General features: G+C 38.1%; 1 protein-coding gene across 2 annotated transcripts in view; it reads left to right on the forward strand.

Annotated features, from left to right (window-relative positions):
* palm3 (paralemmin 3) overlaps positions 1–22,475 on the forward strand; it is a 90,411-nt gene that overhangs the window by 58,948 nt on the left and 8,988 nt on the right. For both annotated transcript variants that reach the window (XM_062026909.1, XM_062026908.1), the window contains exons 2-7: positions 3,952–4,004; positions 6,597–6,677; positions 11,153–11,268; positions 15,098–15,158; positions 18,889–18,919; positions 19,118–19,174. In XM_062026909.1, the coding sequence (XP_061882893.1) occupies positions 3,960–4,004; positions 6,597–6,677; positions 11,153–11,268; positions 15,098–15,158; positions 18,889–18,919; positions 19,118–19,174 (391 nt within the window). In that variant the 5' untranslated portion in view covers positions 3,952–3,959. The remainder of the gene's footprint in view (positions 1–3,951; positions 4,005–6,596; positions 6,678–11,152; positions 11,269–15,097; positions 15,159–18,888; positions 18,920–19,117; positions 19,175–22,475) is intronic.

Raw genomic sequence — 22,475 nt, forward strand, 5'->3', positions numbered from 1 at the left:
TATAGAACAACGATTGCAACTTTTGGTATCTGATAAAAAAAAGGCTTGCCCCTACCGGAAGTAGCGTGACGTAGTTAATTGAACATATACGCAAAGTTCCCTATTGTTTACAATGATGGCCGCATGAAGTGAGAGAGATTCGGACCGAGAAAGCGACAATTTCCCCATTAATTTGAGCGAGGATGAAAGATTTGTGGATGAGTAAAGTGCAAGTGAAGGACTAGTGGGGAGTTGAAGCTATTCAGATAGGGAAGATGCTGTGAGAGCCGGGGGTGACCTGATATTCAGCTGGGAATGACTACAACAGTAAATAAACACAAGACATATATATACTCTATTAGCCACAACACAACCAGGCTTATATTTAATATGCCACAAATTAATCCTGCATAAAAACACCTACGTGTTTGTTATGCTAGCTCCTGGCTCCTCTGCTAGCTCCTAGCTTCATAGAACACGCCAATACAATTCAAACACCTGATCAACACACACAATCACTCAGCCCAAAAGACCGTTCACCTAACCCAAGGTTCATAAAGCTTATATATTTTTAAAAAGTTACGTACGTGACGCGCACATACGGTCAAGCTATCAAATGTTTAGCAACCAAGGCTGCATACTCACGGTACCTGATATTCAGCTGGGAATGACTACAACAGTAAATAAACACAAGACATATATATACTCTATTAGCCACAACACAACCAGGCTTATATTTAATATGCCACAAATTAATCCTGCATAAAAACACCTACGTGTTTGTTATGCTAGCTCCTATGCTTGCTCCTAGCTCCATAGAACACGCCAATACAATTCAAACACCTGATCAACACACACAATCACTCAGCCCAAAAGACCGTTCACCTAACCCAAGGTTCATAAAGCTCATATATTTTTAAAAAGTTACGTACGTGACGCGCACGTACGGTCAAGCTATCAAATGTTTAGCAGCCAAGGCTGCATACTCACGGTACCTGGTATTCAGCTGGGAATGACTAAAACGGTAAATAAACACAAGACATATATTTACTCTATTAGTCACAACACAACCAGGCTTATATTTAATATGACACAAATTAATCCTGCATAAAAACACCTATGTCTTTGTTATGCTAACTCCTAGCTCCTATGCTAGCTCCTAGCTCCATAGAACACGCCAATACAATTCAAACACCTGATCAACACACACAATCACTCAGCCCAAAAGACCGTTCACCTAACCCAAGGTTCATAAAGCTTATATATTTTAAAAAAGTTACGTACATACGCAAAAAAAAGTTGCGCACATACGGTCAAGCGATCAAATGTTTAGAAGCCAAAGCTGCGTACTCACAGTAGCACGTCTGCGTCTTTGTCATCCAAATCAAAGTAATCCTGGTAAGAGTCTGTGTTGTCCCAGTTCTCTACAGGCGTCTGTGTATCGAAGTCAAAAGTCCTCCTGGTTAGAGTCTCTGTTATCCGAGTTCTTCCATCTTGACTGCATCTTTCGGGAATGTAAACAAAGAAGCGCCGGCTGTGTACTGTTGTTGCTGACTTCGTTCGAAAAATACGTCCATTTCGCACCGACAACTTTCTTCTTTGCTTGCTCAGCTTCTTTCTCCATAATGCAATGAACATGATTGCAACAGATTCACGAACACAGATGTCCAGAATACTGTGGAATTATGAAATGAAAACAGAGCTTTTTCGTATTGGCTTCAATGTGGAAGGCATACCCGTGTTCCCCGGGCTACGTCACGCGCATACGTCATCCTCAGAGGCGTTTCGAACCGGAAGTTTAGCGGCAAATTTAAAATGTCACTTTATAAGTTAACCCGGCCGTATTGGCATGTGTTATAATGTTAAGATTTCATCATTGATGTATAAACTATCAGACTGCGTGGTCGGTAGTAGTGGGTTTCAGTAGGCCTTTAAGTTTTAACATCACCTCATTCTTCTCATCTTGTCTCTGCGGCTCCAGCAGTGGGTCCGACCATCTCAACTTTTCTTCCTCTTTGTATTAACTTTTTATCAACTTCAGCATCCTTGCTCTGTCCTCCTGTATTACATCTAATTGTCGGAGTCAGTGCATGTCTTAAGGAAGCTCCTCAATATCTCTTCATTCAGAGCTGCCAATTGGGTTTGCTTGTTTATCTCTGGCTGGGGCTATGTTGAGATGCACCGCTCTGGTCCCTCTGGAGGCTTAGGGTCCGCCTGTACCCTGTATAAAGGACTCCCACATAATACTGTAAGCTGCCACCGCCACTTATTAAGAGCAGTAACGATACTTCTGTAGATATTAGATTTTTAAAACACAGACATTCCAAAATATTGGCGCATGGGGGTGGGTGAAATGGCCTAAAATCTGTATCCTGATATAAACATTGCGGCCTCCTAACATAATTATATATATCACTATATATTAAATATTATGTATGTAAATGATGATATAATTATGCATAAGCTACTAATTTAGCTGCTGACATGTGCAGTAACTGCGCGTTATTTCTGGTTGCATTATTTTCTCTAAATTATTATACATCTACTTGCTGATTTACTGTTAATATCTGGTTACTTTCTGTTGTAACATGGTCCTATCTAGACTTCAGTTAAAATTTAATAACCACTTATTCTTCTGTTGTTTGGATACTTTGCATTAGTTTTGGGTGATACTACAAATTTGGGTATTGATGAAATACCAAGTAGATACATTGGTAGTATTGGTCATACCAATGCTGATACTTATACTTAAAATTTTCAAGATCACTGAATGATAAAATTCTTGCTCACAATTATAATCAGACAAAAAGCACCCAATGGCGGTGTAAAAATATAAATTAAATATTAAAACTATTTCCTACTATTGGCTCTGATATACATCCCTTGATTTGTGCCCTTAAAGTCCTCATGTGTCCCGGGACTTATTTCCCAATTTGTAAACAATAACAAAACGACGAAAGATTTTGTGATGATAAAGTAGTATTGACTGTATACGGCTCTTATACTTGGTATCGTTACTGTCGATATGTGTATCGATCCACCCACCTTTGTTTAGATTTAAGTGCGCTAGCTTGCTGTTAGCGATTAGCATGACACATTGTTTACTTCTACACTGAAGTGCAGCATCTTTAGCTATTTCTCGTCCTCCATGGATACTTGTAAGAAACATAGTTTATGTGCCACCATCATGGCGAGGATGACTAACTTAGAAGTGGCTTTGCACTGTGGAGGGACGTTAGCCGCTGACAAGAATGCTATATTGCGTTACATTCATTCGCTAGTAGCTGTCAAATTTGCGGAACACAGCTAGAATGTGTCCTTACCATGCATTATCACGATATAAGGATAGTATTAAAAGCTCTATTGTTGACTAAATGTATATTGTATAGCCCAGTTTTTCTCAAACTGTGGTACGTGTAGTACTAGTGGTACACAGGCTCCATCTACTACGCTACTGCATTTTAATGATGGTCATTATGGTGGTACTTGGTGAAACAATTTTGAGAACCACTGGTATAACCTGTCGTTTATATCGCTCAACCCAATTGACATCGACCTAAGGTGTCTTTTCCACAGAAACCAACAAAGCACAGTCCAGAAAAAAGTGACACAAGTCCTGAAATCACATAATTAGATACGGTCACAGTGTGACCCTATACAATATATGTCGAACAGTGACAATTGCTTTCAATGGATGTACTACAGGGAAGGAGTACTGAGTCACACCCCAAAGCCAACAGCCATTGTCAAATCTTTTGATGTTGCCTCTGAAGCAGGTCGCCAACTTCGTCTGTCCTTTTCACAAAGTCTTTGCTAGACACAAAAAATAAATGTCTCTTTTTTTAGCCAGTGTAAAAGTGTCTATTGTTTCTTCTTTTTATTATAGTTTGTGTTTTGTCACAATACTGTGAATAGATCTGCTGTTCTTTAATCCCTCGTCTTTAACCTCTGCCCCCTATGCGTGTGTCGCAGGTGCCAGGATGGATGAGGCGCAGAAGTACAAACACCGTCTGGAGGCCATTGCTGTAAGTCCACAATAAAGAGCTGTTGGTAGCTCATAAATAATTCATAAAGATTGGAAAAAACAACATCAGGTTGCACAGGACGCTGTGGGACATCGTGTTGTTGTTATTAAGAGTGACCCTGGCACAGATATACCTGTGATGCTTCATCAGTTATGTTTTATTCCCTGTGATATCGTCCTGTTGATTCATTCGCCTGTCATCATTCAAAATGGTAGTTTATAAATGATGAGATTTGTACGTGCAAACCAACAGGTGGCGCCAAATGGCTTGTCCCAAAGCAAGTCTGAGCTTTTTTCCCACTCACTCACTCACTCACTCACTCACTCACTCACTCACTCACTCACACAGACAGACACACTCACACATCACACAAAGGTGATAAATACAGAACCACCATCAATGAATAAAATATTTTGGGGTTTATTTGTCTTTAAAATACTTTTACAAAACGGGTCAAGAATGGTTGTCTTATATTTTGGTTAATACAATAGTCCCTGTATTTTATCTCAATTAGGTATATGCATTTTACTAAATAACCATGTTCAAGTATGGGGATGTTAATGATTTTATTAATTGGATGTATGAATTTAATAAATGATTACATTAAAAAAATACATATTATTAATGGGGTGGTAGATATGCTCCTGTTTCCATGTCAGTGTCATCTTAAAAAGGGACATATGATAATTGAACCCACATTTAAAACATTTCCTTCTGGTCGAGATATGTATTCCATATGCTTTGGTGTAAATTTTGTTTCACAGTCACATTTATAACCTACTTTCTGTGTATGTCTGCAAGATGTTCGATTTTGGAGGCGTTCTTAAATTGCAAATTAAACCATGCTCCACCCTCTCCAAAAGTATAATAATTTAAATATATATATAAAGTTTAAATATATATCTTGAAAATGAACGCCACCACCATTTCTTTTTTCCGGACACTTCATAAACAGTATATAGATTCACCCGGCTACAACATTAGGGACACCTGCGCTCCCTGATCGATTCAGAGAGTGCATAAAAAAGGTGCTTTTAGCAGCATTTATATCACTGCATGTTGCACGTCTGTGTTATAATGCTTGTAAAAGCTCACGCCCGAATGCAGGAATCTTATGATATGACGCTTTATCACAAGTATCTAACATTGTAACAACATTTATAAGTCAGAAAAGCCGAATACCGTATTTTCCAGACTATAAACCGCTACTTTTTCCCCAAGCTTTCAACCCTGCGTTTTATACAAAAGGTGAAGCTAATCTATGCATTTTTCTTCGCAAGCGGCTAAATTATGGAATGGATTAAGCAAAGAAATCAAACAATGTACTAAAATGATGGACTTTAGGAAAATGTTCAAACTCAAAGTGTTTACAAAGTTCAAGGAAGAAAAATCTTGATAAACATCTTGAACCTTATTAAAAAAGGCAAAAATCTTACTCAGGATGAATAAAGACATCACTGTCTTTGTTTGATTGATCAGCTGTTTTACTCCCATGTTACAGGCACTGTTTGGAAACAATTATGGTATGTAACAAAATGTTCTATGTAAATATCTCATTTCACAACGTACCGACACATATGGGCATCTTATAATCTGGTGAGGCTAATTTAGGGGAAAAAAAAAAAAGTTTCTTCTAAAATTTTGTAGGTGTGGTTTATGTACCAGTGCAGCTTATAGTCCGAAAAATAGGGTATCATCATAGGTACTCTTCAAGCCACAGGCGTCAAACTCAAGGCCTGAAGGCCAGCCACATGATTTATGTGGCCCTCGAAAGACTGGAAAAAATGTGCAATAACAAAGTACTTTTTCTTTTCTGACTAAATGTATTTGTTCCTTCCATTTTGACATGTAATTGCAATATTTGAAACTTGAAATTGTATTTAATAATATCTAATAATGCACCAAATATTATACTATCGTAATATTTCAAAAATATTTTTAAGATCAAAGTAAATACTTAAATATCTGCTTGATTTGTGATTTCAAGTTATTCATTAAATTGAACATTAAAAATATAAACAAATGTATCGACTGTAATTTTATCATGTATGTATGTATATATGTATGTGTATACATATATGTATGTGTATACATATATGTATATTTATGTATACATATATGTGTGTGTATATATATATATATATATATATATATATATATATATATATATATATATATATATATATATATATATATATATATATATATATATATATATATATATATATATTACTGTTACCAGTGGCCCTCTCACTGTGATGTGGCCCTCAATGAAAAGGAGTTTGACACCTGTACTGTAAGCAAAAATAATGCTACTACAGTGGATGTTTGTGTAGATGTAGCGTAACTTACGCCTTATTGTTGTTTATTTGACACCAAGCTAATTGACATTAAATCAACACCAACTCTGCTTGTTGCAGCCAACTCGTGCGCTCCATTTTGTCAACATTGCTTGAAGAGACAATTAACCAACGACCATATTCTTAATGATGCATTATTATGCCCACCACCAATCTGGCTATTCAATTTATGCCACGATTCGTTCTCTAATGCGATTTCTGTCCTTCCTGCCGCCTCCATGTCCTCTTTCAGGAGAAGCGGCGGGTGCAAGAGGAGCAGGAGCGAGCCAAAAGAGAGATGGAGGACGAAAAACTGAGAGTGCAGCAGCTCAAGGTCTGACACCTACCAAGGATGACTTTAAATGTCTCATTTCATGTCACACACACACACACAATCCTCAATGGACTAATTTCTGACTTGTTAGAGCGCAGATAGCCTTCATGTGTTTCCTGTTCACACACTCACCCCCTTTTTGCCCGGGTGAAATGTTTCCACCCAGAGAGCGCCTCCATTGTTTTCACATCATGTCTAAACTGCCTTTCCCACTTCCTACTCTCCTGTGTTACGCTGCCTGCGGCACATTCCTCAAGTTGTGCACAGTTTAGTGCGGCCTGTCTTATTGCTCATGCAGGTACGACTGCATCTGCACCGCGTACCTTAGTGCAGTGTTTTTCAACCTTTTTTGAGCCAAGGCACATTTTTTGCATTGAAAAAATCCGGAGGCACACCACCAGCAGAAATCATTAAAAAACGAAACTCAGTTGACAGTAAAAAGTCGTTGTCGCAATTGTTGGATATGACTTTAAACCATAACCAAGCATGCATCAATATAGCTCTTGTCTCAAAGTAGGTGTACAGTCACGACCTGTCACATCACGTCGTGACTTATTTGGAGTTTTTTTGCTGTTTTCCTGTGTGTAGTGTTTAGTTCTTGTCTTGCGCTCCTATTTTGGTGGCTTTTTCTCTTGTTTTGGTATTTTCCTGTAGCAGTTTCATGTCTTCCGTTGAGCAATATTTCCAGCATCTACTTTGTTTTTATCCTTCTTCGTGGGGACATTGTCGATTGTCATGTCATGTTCGGATGTACATTGTGGACGCCATCTTTGCTCCACAGTAAGTCTTTGCTGTCGTCCAGCATTCTGTTTTTGTTTTCTTTGTAGCCAGTTCAGTTTTAGTTTCATTCTGCATAGTCTTTCATAAGCTTCAATGCCTTTTCTTAGGGGCACTTACCTTTTGTTTATTTTTTGTTTAAGCATTAGATACCTTTTTACCTGGACGCTGCCTCCCACTGTTTCCGACATCAACAAAGCTATTAGCTACCTGCTGCCACCTACTGATATGGAAGAGTATTACACGGTTACTCTGCCGAGCTCGAGGCAGCACCGACACTTAACAACAACACATCATTTGCAGACTATAATTACTGGTTTGCAAAAAATATTTTTTACTCCAAATAGGTGAAATTAGATCATCTCACACGGCACACCAGACTGTATCTCACGGCACATGCCGCGGCACAGTGGTTGAAAAACACTGTCTTAGTGCACCCATGAGTTTGTTGACATTGTGGCCATTCAAGCTCGTTGCAGCGCGCTTTAATTTTTCATGAACTGATACTTCCTCCCTTAGAGAGAGCTCCAAGTACATTTATTAGCATTACCTAAAACAATAGTGTTGCAGTCATTAAAAAAAAAAGGAGAATTTGCGGCCGGGTTATTGTCTTTTACCTTCCGCTTAATCTGTCTCTGTTGATGTCATCGATAAAAAGGGAAGGATCCACATGAACATTGCTCTGGGCCTCGTAGGAATGTTTGGAGGTAGTCTGCATCTAGCAGGCAAGGTAACAGAGACGAGCTTGTGCTCTGCAGCAAGAGAAGACAAAGATGGTTTTGTGCCCATTATGGTTAAGGGAGCGAGCAAATAACTTATTGGCAGACTATTTAGAAACCTGAGGACATGGCTGTAGTGGAGACGGAGATTTCAGAAGCAAGTCATAAACTTCACGTGTCACTGTGGCCCCGAATATGGTCCCCGTTGGTGCATTGTGTAATATTTGCTTTATGTGCTTGCTATGCAAAGTTTATTTTTGGTTGACTTATCTTAATTATAAAACGTATATTGTAAAGTGTGGCACAGTAGGTCTCTCCTCAGAAACCTTAAGGTAATAGGACCTTCCCTAATTGCAGAGAAAAAATATGCTTTCTGGAGCACACAGTGCCTTTGGAAAGTATTCACAGCGCTTCACTTTTTCCACATTTTGTTATGTTACAGCCTTATTCCAAAATGGAATAAATGAATTATTGTTCTCAAGAATTCTACACACAATACCCCATAATGACAATGTGAAAAACATTTTTTTTTATTTTGCAAATTTCTTAAACAAAAAACAAAAACACATGTGCATAAGTATTCAGACCCTTTGCTCAATACTTTGTTAATGCACCTTTGGCAGCAATTACAGCCTCAAGTCTTTTTGAATATGCTGCCACAAGCTTGGCACACCTATCGATGGGCAGTTTTGCCATTCCTCTTTGCAGCACTTCTCAACCTCTATCAGGTTGGACGGGAAATGTTGGGTTTGATCCAGAATGTCTCTGTACATTGCTGCATTCATTGTTCCCTCTATCCTGACTAGTTTCCTGCTGCTGAAAAACATCCCCACAACATGATGCTGCCACCACCATGCTTCACTGTAGGGATGGTATTGGCCTGGTGATGACTGGTGCCTGGGTTCCTTCAAACATGAAGCCTTGCATTCACGCCATAGAGTTTAATCGTTGTCTAATCAGACCAGAGAATTTTATTTCTCATGGTCTGAGAGTCTTTCAGGCGCAGGTTGGCAAACTTTTTACTTGCAAAAACTTGTCATTTTGTTATTGTCATTATGGGGTATTGTTTGTAGAATCTTGAGTACAAAAATATGTGTTTAAAATTTTGGAATAAGGCTGTAACAAAGTGTAGAAAAGTGAAGCGCTGTAAATACTTTCCAGGTGCACTGTATGTTGTGGTGTTTTCTACATACTCCCAAGTTTGCCTTCAACACAATTGAAGGTAGCTTAAGAGCTTTGAATTAAAAAAAACATTTTTTATTAGTTTTTCTTAAGCTGCCATGCTTCCACTTTGATTTTCTCTTATGTTACTACTGGCTGTCTTTATGATTGTAATTTTATATTTCATTTTGTAACCTGGAAACATGATGCGGTGCTCTCTTTGATACATTTTGTATAATTATAGATATATGTACATATATCTGATCTAATTCCTGTGATATCTAATTAAGATTGGGCATCGTTTGAATTTGGTCGAGTCCGATTCTTTTTGGACGCAGGGTGAAAAATATACCATGAATTTCTCGCAGGCCCTTCTTAACTAGTATATTGATATCATTCCTTTGAAATTTTGGCACGCTAGTGTTGCCTGATTAGGGATAGTTCTGATCCTAGAATTCAGAACAAACCGCAGGAGACAGTTACAGGTTGAAGGTAGTTAATATAAGTATAGGCAAAACACAAAAACTATTGTGCAGGGAAGGGCTCGCAAAACAAACCCCAAGTGCAGTTGGGAATGCACAAACAATGTAAGACTACTTGGCCCGTTAAGTTAGCTATCAACTAATGTGTTAATTGCTAGCTGACACCTACCGAGAGCGCTAATTGTTAGCTGGCATTTAGAGTGCTAATCGCTAGCTGTTTTGATATGTCATCTTTTAGTGACATCATGCACAAAAGTGCACTAATAGCTTGTTTTAAAATGTTAAAGTACCCATGATTGTCACACACACACTATTTGACCCATCACCCTTGATCACCCCCTGGGAGGTGAGGGGAGCAGTGAGCAGCATGTCTGACAATCTTGCAAGTTCGGTTTTGGAAATGACATGGATGTTTGTGCCACTGCTTAATAACTGTTTAATAAATACAGTTTTGGTAAATTGACTTAGTTGTGATTTCCCTCTCTGCATGAAAGTTTAAAATGAGCATATATTAATGCAGTATGAACAAGAATGTTTTAATGTAGACACATAGAATCTTCATACTGGTGTGATTATATGCATCAAGTGTTAATTCAAAGCTAGGGAAAAATATCGAGATATATATCGTGTATCGTGACATGGCCTAAAAATATTGAGATATTAATAAAAGGCCATATCGCCCAGCCCTAATTCATTCACATTTAACTACATGACAGTGTGTTGGCTCAATTTTTAAAGACATTTACATTTCTGTAAAAATTGCGGGGGGAAATCTCAAAACATGTATTTTTTTTAAAAGATGTACCAAAAATTTCAAGGCCCCTCCGTAGTACCTCTGCCGAGCCCCTGGGGGTCACAGACCCCTATTGAAGACCTCTGTCGTAATGTATGAAAAAGGTGGTTCTAGATCTGCACCATTTGTGTAAAGTACCTTGAGATAACTTGACAATGTATAGATAGTATTGACTTGTGTACAATGAGGTTGCGTCATCATCATCATCATCTGGAACGAGTCCTTTCTAATGAACATAACAAAACAAAATGTCACTTAATAAATCCCTGGACTTTTATGGCTCCTGTTTATGGGAGTTGAATCGTGCAGCGCATTTAAAAGATGTTGCAAATAATATCTTAGCATTTCCCAGGGAGTCCGGAAACGTAAAGGCAATACAGGCACAACATAATAGCGATAGTGAATCAGCAGGAGGAGGAAGACTTAATGAGGATGAATGTGACAATGATAGTTATAACTTCAAGGCCAGTTACATATATTGCAGACCTACACTAAGGCTAATAGTCTTCTTCAGATGTATGACATCACTCTGTGTTTCTCCAGAGGAAGTCCTTGAGGGATCAATGGCTGATGGAGGGAGCTCCTTTGTCTCCTTCCTCCCTGGATTCCCAAAGCCCACACACTCCTCCATGGGCCTCTCCGGAGGTGGGAGAGAACAGGTAGGAGCACAGCCACAGTGTGCAAAGGATGTGCTTTAGCAGTGATTTAACACCTCATGCATAGAGTATGTTCCTTTTTTTAATGCTTCTTACACTCACAAGCTGTGCTGCTACATTATGTATGCTCTGGCGAGAGTTTTCACTCTGCCATCATACGAAAAGTTTTCCGGTCCCCCAAGACGACACTCCCACGATTGCATACACTGTTGTTATTGTAGAGTTGCTCAGCTCCACCTCACTTATCTTAAGTGTGGCCATGGGGGAGTTTAAAAACAAAAATGTGACTTAAATAAAGGTTACAGGATGAAGATAAATTCAGCTAAGAGAAAATAGGCTATATTTCTTTCTTCATAGCTAAAGAGCTGTATTTATTTTTGTATTTTTAAATGTTAATTTTTTTTTGCTCTCTGACTCCCCTGTCAGGTGTAAAGTTTAATTCCATTTCAAGCCCCTACAATAAGTTGCCATAAAGGTAGAGCATTTAAGGTACTCTATATTGCCAAAAGTATTTGGCCACCTGCCTTGACTCACATATGAACTTGAAGTGCCATCCCATTCCTAACCCATAGGGTTCAATGTGATTTCGGTCCACCTTTTGCAGCTATTACATTTGCAACTCTTCTGGGAAGGCTGTCCACAAGGTTGCAGAGTGTGTTTATAGGAATTTTCGACCATTCTTCCAAAAGCGCATTGGTGAGGTCACACACTGATGTTGGTCGAGAAGGCCTGGCTCTCAGTCTCCTTTCTAATTCATTCCAATGATGAGGTGGCGACGTGTCCAGGGTGTACCCCGCCTACCGCCCGATTGTAGCTGAGATAGGCTCCAGCGCTCCCCGCGACCCCGAAGGGAATAAGCGGTAGGAAATGGATGGATGGATGGATGGATGTTCTATCGGGTTCAGGTAAGGACTCTGTGCAGGCCAGTCAAGTTTATCCACACCAGACTCCGTCATCCATGTCTTTATGGACCTTGCTTTGTGTACTGGTACACAGTCATGTTGGAAGAGGAAGGGGCCCTCTCCAAACTGTTCCCACGAGGTTGGGAGCATGGAATTGTCCAAAATGTTTTGGTACCCTGGAGCATTCAAAGTTCCTTTCACTGGAACAAAGAGGCCAAGCCCAACTCCTGAAAAACAAACCCACATCATAATTCCTCCTCCACCCAATTTCACACAATGCAGTCCGAAATGTACCGTTCTCCTGGCAACCTCCAAACCCAGACTCGTCCATCAGATTGCCAGATGGAAAAGCATGATTCATCACTCCAGAGAACGTGTCTCCACTGCTCTAGAGTCCAGTGTCGACGTGCTTTACACCACTGCATCCGACGCTTTGCATTGGACTTGGTGATGTATGGCTTAGATGCAGCTGCTCGACCATGGAAACCCATTCCATGAAGCTCTCTGCGTACTGTACGTGGGCTAATTGGAAGGTCACATGAAGTTTGGAGCTCTGTAGCAACTGACTGTGCAGAAAGTCGTCGACCTTTTTGCAGCATCCGCTGACCCCTCTCTGGCAGTTTACGTGGCCTACCACCTGGTGGCTGAGTTGCTGTTGTTCCCAAACTCTTCCATTTTCTTATAATAAAGCCGACTGTTGACTTTGGAATATTCAGGAGCGAAGACATTTCACGACTGGATTTGTTGCACAGGTGGCATCCTATGACCGTTCCACGCTGGAAATCACTGAGCTCCTGAGAGCGGCCCATTCTTTCACAAATGTTTGTAGAAACAGTTTCCATGCCTAAGTGTTTGATTTTATACACCTGTGGCCGGGCCAAGTGATTAGGACAATTGATTTTGATCATTTGGGTGGGTGGCCAAATACTTTTGGCAATATAGTGCATCTTTAGGCTGGAAATGACTGTTAAAAGTTATGAATGTAAAGTTACAGTAAAGAAAAATAATCAAACTTTTAATGTTTTACATTTTGAAAATGTTTATTTTAAAAAGATCCTGGTAACTAGTGGATCAACTACAGTCGGCCCTTTCCACATCGCGCTTCGAAGTTTGCAGCTTCACTGCGGGGGTTAATCCAATTCTAAATATTTTTGGCATAAATTAAACATTTTCAAGCAAAAAAATAGCAAAATATATTAAAAATATTTACAGTGGAGATTGACCGATAGGTTTTTTTAAGGGCCGATACCGATGATTAGCAGTCAAGGGGGACGATTTAGAGGCGATATTCATCTGCAGTCAAAGTTATTTAAACATGAATTGTATTTGTCAGTAAACAGCTGGACAAGGCTTTAAATGTTTTTTTCAAGCCGCGTAAGTGCTGCAGTAGAAAAAAAAAGTCACCTCTTTACAAGCAGATGTTTGAGCAGTGTTTATAACTATCTACATGAGTTATTTGTTTTTTTATATACTAAATACTGGTATCATAAGTTTATACATTGCATCTGCTGATGTAGTTTTAGTGTAGTTGTTAGAAAAACAACACAAAAACATACGTCAAAATGCCAAATATCGGCATCAATAATTGGTCAATCTCTAAGCCAACTGTTCAGTATCGAGGCCACTGATTGGCTCAGCCTCATGAAGCTTTAGTATATTGGATTTAAAGAGTGTAAAGGTGACTTTGTGGGTGTTATTTCATATATAATGGGCTCTCATATTGTTAAAAATCTATCTAGAAGATTGCAAGCAGGTTCTTTAGTCTCTAGTTATGAAAATATTCAATTCATAATTAATAATTCCTACTTCACAGAAATTAATTTACTATGGTTAGGCCCACAACCAGTCAACAGCTATAAATGATGGACTACTCTATATCTAATCAACAAATATATAAAAAAGCTATGATGAAAAAAATTAAACACATTTTTCAATAATTTTATAATTTTGGGCTTTTCTGTTCATTTATAGGATAATAATGAGTGTCCCAATTCAATATTGATACCGGATATCAGTCAACAACAAAAAATAAAATAAAAAAAGTATCAGATTATATCAGCATGTGTTTAAAATCTCTAAAACAAGCACTTTGATACAAACAATCCTGTAGCATGTTTATTTGTGTAAAGCTTGGTTAACAGCTAAAAAAAAATATCCTGGTTTGTTCATCCACACCATTGTTCTCTGTTTGAGTAATATCACGTGGTAAAGCGTTTTCTAACATTTTGCACTACAAAATAATGTAGTGTATATGGTTCGGACTGATCGACTCAATATCTGTATCAGCCAATAATTAAGGCGCCAATATTGGTATAGTATCAGAGGTGTAAAAGTTGTATCAGGTCACCTCTAATAATAATCACAGATTGATAGATGCATATAATGCTGTACTGTACAGCAAACATAATATGTACAATAATGTGACATGAGAGGTGTCCTTGCTGCTCCACTAATATTAGAGACCTTTAAAATAAGTGTTCTGAGGTTACCTTGGCAATAGCTGATGCAATTCTTCTTCTTAAAGAGATAGCTACTAGATGTTTTGCTCAAAATACTGACTAAACTGACTAAAACATGACTTTGGAAAAGTGTCACTGTAAAGTCAGAGTTACCTATTATTGCTTTATAGAGCAATAATTCAAAAGACAACTAATTGATTTGAAGCCCCTGAATGTGTTTGAGTTTACGAAAAAGTGTTTTCATAGAATAAACACTTACAAATACAAAATCTCTAACATCACAAAATGGTAACGCCAATGCAAGCTTTGGGACACAATAACGTGTCCCGGTGAGTCCACAAATATCTTCCTCAGTCGCCATGGCAATACCAGACATACTATTCTCTTTGTTGCAAGCTAGAGTTCATTGTTTTAAAGCACAACATATTTTTGAGCAAATGTAGATGTGTGATGCCTGTGTTCCCATGGTAGGTCACACAGTGTGCAGGTTTCAGAGGGAGAGGAGGAAGAACAGATCGCAGTGGGCCAAACGGTAAGACACTTACACACACACACACACAAACACACATTTGCCTACATTGTGAACAACAGCAGTTAGAATCTGTATCAAACAAGCTTTCTCTATCACATCTTGTGTTCATGGCGTTAGGATCTAAATAACTAATTTGCGTGTGTCTGACTTACTTTATTTAAAGGTCTACTCATCAGTTCATTGCTAATTTGAAGAATATTTCATAGAATTTCGGATTCACTCGGGCATATAAACAGGAGGTCAGAACATGCATAGTGTTGTATAAGAAAAAGGCTGCCTGTAAGGGCATGTAATTAGGGATAGGTACTTTTCACATTAGAACCAATACGGTATCAATTCCCAGTACCTGGCAATAGATACTGGTACTCAATGGTAACAATTGTATTGATGTGTGTGTTTATAAGAAATTAAAAAAAATATTGATTGGCAACACTAATTTGGCCCTCGTGTGTGAATGTGAATGTGAATGTGAATGTGAATGTTGTCTGTGTTGGCCCTGCGATAAGGTGGCGACTTGTCCAGGGTGTACCCCGCCTTCCGCCCGAATGCAGCTGAGATAGGCTCCAGCACCCCCGTGACCCCGAACGGGACAAGCAGTAGAAAATGGATGGATGGATGGAGGTTTTCCTATTAAATTTTTCAGTCTAGCTAACACTGAGAAATGTGGATTTGCAATTCCAACACATTATAGGCTCCAACACCTCCCGTGACCCCGAAAGGGACAAGCGGTAGTAAATGGATGGATAGATAGCAGTGTGACTATGGCGTGTTGCCGAGCAAGGAAGTAGTTTTTGCAATAAAGGCGAATGTGCCAGTCTAGTCCTATGTTGCGCCCTAAAAGGTGTTTAAACTATGAATATTGTACTTATTACATACCGGCTGTTTGAGTTTACCCTGCATCTTAGTTGAAGTTTTCATTATCAAAATGGAGGTTTTGAAATGGCCATATAAAATCGCTAATGCTAATCAGTAGCATGTTTATGGCAGAGCCAATGGATCTATCGCACTTTGGAAAAGTGGAGCCTTATTACACTTTTGACTGAATTAAGTTATTTATTTATTTTTTGGAGCGTTTTCTATCAGACATACTTAATTTGCTGGCATTGAAAATTGCAACATTACTTAGAGGAAGTTTGGCTGAGTTCGAGTTTCCTCGCCAAGTGTTTGAGTCTGTTTTTAGTCTGCATTCGGACGTGACGTCACGAGCAGCAAAGTTATCGAAATATGGCTCTTAGGGTTGTGAATCATTGGGCACATAACGATTTGATTCAATTCCTGAACTGACAATTCTATTCAGAATCAATTTTAGATTCAAACCAATTCCCGCAATGTATTATCTGGTATAATAATCATAATGGAACTTTTTCAAAACAAGTTATAGGATATAAAAGCTCCTTCTGGTTGATTGGAGATGGCCTAAAAACGTATTTTTAAACATTGATTCTTATTTATTTATTTATTTATTTTTTAAATATAAATATATATATATATATATATATATATATATATATATATATATATATGTATGTATGTATGTATGTATGTATGTATGTATGTATGTATGTATGTATGTATTAGTACAGGCCAAAAGTTTGGACACACCTTCTCATTCAATGTGTTTTCTTTATTTTCATGACTATTTACATTGTAGATTGTCATTGAAGGCATCAAAACTATGAATGAACACATGTGGAGTTATGTACTTAACAAAAAAAGGTGAAATAACTGAAAACATTATTTCTTCAAAATAGCCACTCTGATTACTGTCTTGCACACTCTTGGCATTCTCTTGATGAGCTTCAAGAGGTACACTGCAAAAACTAAAATCTAAGTAAGATTGAATATCTCAAATAAGGGTGATATTTGCTTATTTTCTGTCTGATAAGATAATTCTTCTCAGTAAGCAGATTTTATGTTAGAGTGTTTTACTTGTTTTAAGTTTTTTGGTCCTAAATGATCTCAGTAAGATATTACAGCTTGTTGCTGAGATTTTATGACCTATATTGAGTAAAACATGCTTGAAACTAGAATATCAACTGTTGCAAAGCTGTGTCATTGACACTCACGAGTATAAAACTACTTTTTTAAACTAATAATTTCTAATTTCAAGTATGTAAAAAAAAAAAAATCATGACTTTGACACAATTGTGTCTCATAATTAAAACAAATGACAGGCAAATGGATTTTTGCTGTTTTATTTTCAATGAAACAATAGAACATACTTACTCATATAGTAGTGCACTTGTTATTAGTGAGAAAATACTTATTTTAAGGTATTTATGGATTCATTGAGGTTAGCTAATTTTACTTGTTTTGGAAAGTCTTGACAAGCCAAATTTTCTTGTTCTATTGGCAGATAATTTTGCTTAGTTCAAATAAAATACACCTCATTTTTTAATATTTTTTTCTTGTTTTTAAACACTGACTTTTTGCAGTGTAGTCCCCGGAAATGGTTTTCACTTCACAGGTGTCATAGTTTTGATGCATTCAGTGACAATCTACAATGTAAATAGTCATGAAAATAAAGAAAACGCATTGAAATAAGAAGGTGTGCCAAAACTTTTGGTCTGTACTGTATATATATTTAATACATTTTTGAAGATTATAAATCGATATAGAATTGAGATTAATAAAAATTGTGATTCGGATGCAAATCTTTTTTTTGAGCACCCTCAATGATTTTACGTGAACCGACACTCGGTCGCACCGATGGAATTTGGTCTGTGCCGATAAAAGTACCAAATTCAGTACTCATCCCTACATGTGACATAGTAAAGGTCTGTGTGGTTTTACAATACAGTAAATTAGATAAGATAAAGCTTAATTGCTGATCACATTTTTTTATTTATTTCAACAATGTTTTGCAAAGCATGAAAGAAAGTGGGGGAGAAAACGATCTTGCTCTCTTTGACCTCATTTATTAACAAGTACAGTATATTGCACAAAATGGCGGCATCAGAACTACTGTGTGAAATCCTGGTCAGGAAGAAACTGCATTTGCATCACTGATGAGTTCATTGTACACAACCGTACTGCAAATAGCGCCATCAACAGCTGAATAGTGCAACCTGCATGCAGAGATCCATATTTTTGTGGGATGAAGAATATACCAGTGGGTTGCATCCAGCCACAGCTATTAATCCCACTGTTTTTTTTAGAGACAGCCTTCAATTCTATAATTATGACGACACATATTCTTATGGACTTGGTTACTTAAGCCAAATGCATTTACTGTTCTTTCACATCTCACCTCTTTGATGGGGGGGTTCACAAAAGATTCTCATTATCACTGGTACTCTTTTCTTTGCTGTCGTTTCGGGGTGTTTTTTTTATTATCAATAGGAAACCTTTTAGCTAAAGTCAGCCTTAAACATAAATGGCCTGTTTCATAAAAGACAAAAATATAGAAGATTAGTGATGTAAGCTGGGATGGAAGAGACTTGAATGTGTGACCCTTATATCAATTTGTCAGCAACAAGAAGGCCTTCCAGAAATTCATTCCGTGGGCAGTAATTGACAGCAAATGTCCTGTCTTTTAAATTTTTTTCATTTTTGGCACCTTTTTTTACTATATTTTTTTCTTGAAAGCCAGCTGCTCTCTTCTCTTAGATGCACTTCTGTTTTATGATGAGAATAATGATGCTTGATGAAATCATAACCTTGATAGACAACGCACCTTTACCAACTCCATCACAGTAAACCCGTTATTATTTGCCCTTTTACCCAACAGGAAGCAGTGGAAATGGAAGAGGAAGGCGTGGGTAAGTGGTAAAATCCATTCTTTGGCAAATGTCAGAAAAAATGATGTTCTGGTACAGACGTGGATATGAAAGTGTTACTTTCAAATCATGCATCTCTTTGCCTCTTTAAATATACACCGTTTATATTTAACATCAAGATCAGAAAAGTAAATTGGGATTTCCAAAGTACACATAGACAACAAACTCTCTGTCTTTCAGAAATGATGCGAGGTGCAGTTCTGCAGAATAGAGACAACAACAACACAGAGAGATCAGGTGACCTTTTTGTAACAACTTCCTCTAGAAATCTCCATCACCCTAAAAAACATTAAAACATATCCTGCGCATACCAGATTCTTGATAACAACATGAAATTTGAATTCATGTCAAATCTTCTTCAAACTTCCCCTAGAAAGTCCAATTTCTGTTTCAGTTTGTATCACTTTTAATGGATAGTTATACTGATAATGATTTTTGTTTTTAGTGTTGACCTTCACTTGGGTGACAAGAATATTTAAAAAAAAAAAAGTTAATGTATAATGTTACCAAATAATTATTAAATTAAATTCCCAGCCAACAACAGGTGTGTGGTCAACAAAAGTAAGGAACGAACTGTGTTTCATTAGTCGTTTTATTTTTAACACCTCCACAAGATGGCAGCGGCTGCATTGAAAGGAGAACTGCACTTTTTTAAATTTTGTTATCATTCGCTATCCCTATGTGAGACAAGAACACACATGTTTTTTTTCTTTATTGTATATTCTAAATTGTAAAATATGGCTCATAATGGACGGCTAGCAGGAGTCACCTATTGCGCCCATACAACCCTCTAAAAAATATACCGTATTTTCCGCACTATAAGACGCACCGGATTATAAGGCGCACCTTCAATGAATGGCATATTTCAAAACTTTGTTCATATATAAGGCGCACCAGATTATAAGGCGCACCTATGTGGAAATACTGTCAAAGCGCTTTGAGTACCTTGAAGGTAGAAAAGCGCTATACAAGTATAACCCATTTGTTACCTATGCATCCACTAGATGGAGCTGCGCTAAAGGGAATGTCAACAAAACAGTCAGGTCAGTCAAACTTTATTAATAGATTACAAACCAGCGTTCTGACAACTCTGTTCACTCCCAAAATTAATAAACAGCTGTTTTATTATTTTCCCCGAGGTAAAGTCAGTGACGTGGTGTTTTGTTTATCTTTTAACAACAGCAAGGTATAACATGTAGTGCAACATTTATATCACATAGTGGAGGGGAACTTTTCCCTGATTCAATAAACCCGTAAAAACAGTGATACTGTTACGGTAAATCAAACGTTAGTGCAATCACAATATAGTAACACTCAAAATAGTGCAGAGCAATAACAATATATCAATAACTCAATGTTTCTCAAACGTTAATGTCACACAACACAACACACAAAATAAACATGTAAAGCTCACTTTATGAAGTTATTCCTCATCCACGAATCCCTCGAATTCTTCTTCTTCAGTGTCCGAATTTAACAGTTGGGCGGATACGGCATCCAACATGCCCGGCTCCGTCTCGTCGAAGTCGTCATTAATCGAGTCAATGTCGCTGCTGCTCTATTCCCGTGTTCTACTGCGTGACTGATCGTCTTAAGTTTAAACTCTGCGTCGTAAGCGTGTCTCTTAATAGGAGCCATTTTGGGGTCTTTACATAAACAAACAAATGGAAATCAAAACGGCACGCCTCGCGCAGTCATATATCCCAGCATGCACCACGCGCTTCTTCTTCTATGGGGGCGGCTGCTTACCGTAGAAGAAGAACTTCTTTTTCTACGGGGGAACATGAAGTTGGCGGCTGCTTACCGTAGTTACGATTGATTGATTGAAACTTTTACCTGTTGGAGGCTCAATATTGGTCCATATATAAGGCGCACCGGATTATAAGGTGCACTGTCAGCTTTTGACAAAATTAGAGGTTTTTAGGTGCGCCTTTATAGTGCGGAAAATACGGTACTCCATTTACATCTTGTGACCTGAATATTAAGTATTAGCAATATTGTTATTATAAGAGCTAACACACACAGCACACTGATCACTGAGGTAACTGAGCTGTTGCTGCTGCTGCATCGCCTCTGAGTTGGTAAAAGTCAACTTTGAAATTCAATTCAGAGTATATTTTTGAAGACATTGCTAAGAAGATGAGACATAATGCTCGTTTTCTCCCACCTTTTTGTTTTTTACTTGAGGAGTGAGATTTATAATGAATTCATCATCTAATTGGGCGACACAAGTATTGTGCAGAAAGATATAAACATCCCAGTGAGAGCAATTATTGTACAGTATTTCCACTGGATCCAATACAGCCGCAGATCGACGTCACCACAGAAGGACGCCGCCATCTGCCGGGCAGCAATCCCCGCCGCTGTTCTGTTGCGGCTTTGTCGTGCAGCGAAATAGCACAGACATTTACGAGATCTCACAAATCTGAGTGTAATCACGCTATAAAGGGAAGTTGTAATAAAGCGATCATAACAAACAGAACCAAATAAAGTCGGTCCTACCGTTATTAACAGGTGCCGTACGGCAACACCGACAACAGTTTTTCCTTGATAAAGTAACAATACAACAGTAACATCATCCCTGGCGAACGTGTCACAACAACCCCTCCCCTGCTTTCCTGGTCCCCGTATAAGCTGTTATTTGACATAGGCCCCCTTATACCCATATAGTTGCCCGGTATATGCCTGTATATTATTCTTTAATTTTAGACCCCCAGAATCAGCACGTCCTCGTCCATTTGTGTCAACGAGGTGAAATTACTTCTAAAAACCTGTCACAAGTTTACTTCATGTCCGTCGCCGCCACGTTTCAAAGTGTAAAATAACATCCGCCTTAAAAACGAACTATTTTATTTTAAAAGTAAATCAGATGATTTATTTTGTGTTTGTGCATGACTTCCTGTCCAACACAAGCAAATTTGAGCTAAATTTACCAGATTTGTTGCATCGTTTTGCCAATATAGAAGCTCTATGTATATTTAGCGTTAGAGTGCGGAACGTCAACAGGATGTCGTGACATTCCGCAGGCGGTTGAAACGGACATATTGACTTAAATAAAAACGAAAGAGTCCGCCGCTGTGCGGTAGCCGTTCCGCAGCCGTTTCTCATCCAGTAGAAATCCGGGGTAAGTGATTGTTTTATTATGTTCATAGTTTGGATTTCTTGTTCAGCGTTTAGTAATACTGTTACATGATGCTTCAGGTTTCACTAGAGCATGATCTGATTATCACTCACCGTTTAAAACTTGGAACTCATTCTTCTTATATTTAGGCCCAAAAAGATAAGGTTCTAGGTCAGGGGTGGGCAATTAATTTTTAAAGGGGGCCGCATGAGCAACCTGAGCACTGCTGGAGGGCCACACCGACAATATTTCAATTAAATTTTGCTCAAATTATTTTTGATATACCGTAAGATAAATAATAATAATAATAACAATTTCATTTAACCTAACTTAACTTTATACAAAAGCAAATTGCTTTTGATGGTTTTATTTTTAACACTTTCTTACACAACACTTCCTGATGTATAATACAATGCA

Source organism: Entelurus aequoreus, linkage group LG18 (assembly GCF_033978785.1).
Source record: "Entelurus aequoreus isolate RoL-2023_Sb linkage group LG18, RoL_Eaeq_v1.1, whole genome shotgun sequence".
NCBI lineage: Eukaryota > Metazoa > Chordata > Actinopteri > Syngnathiformes > Syngnathidae > Entelurus > Entelurus aequoreus.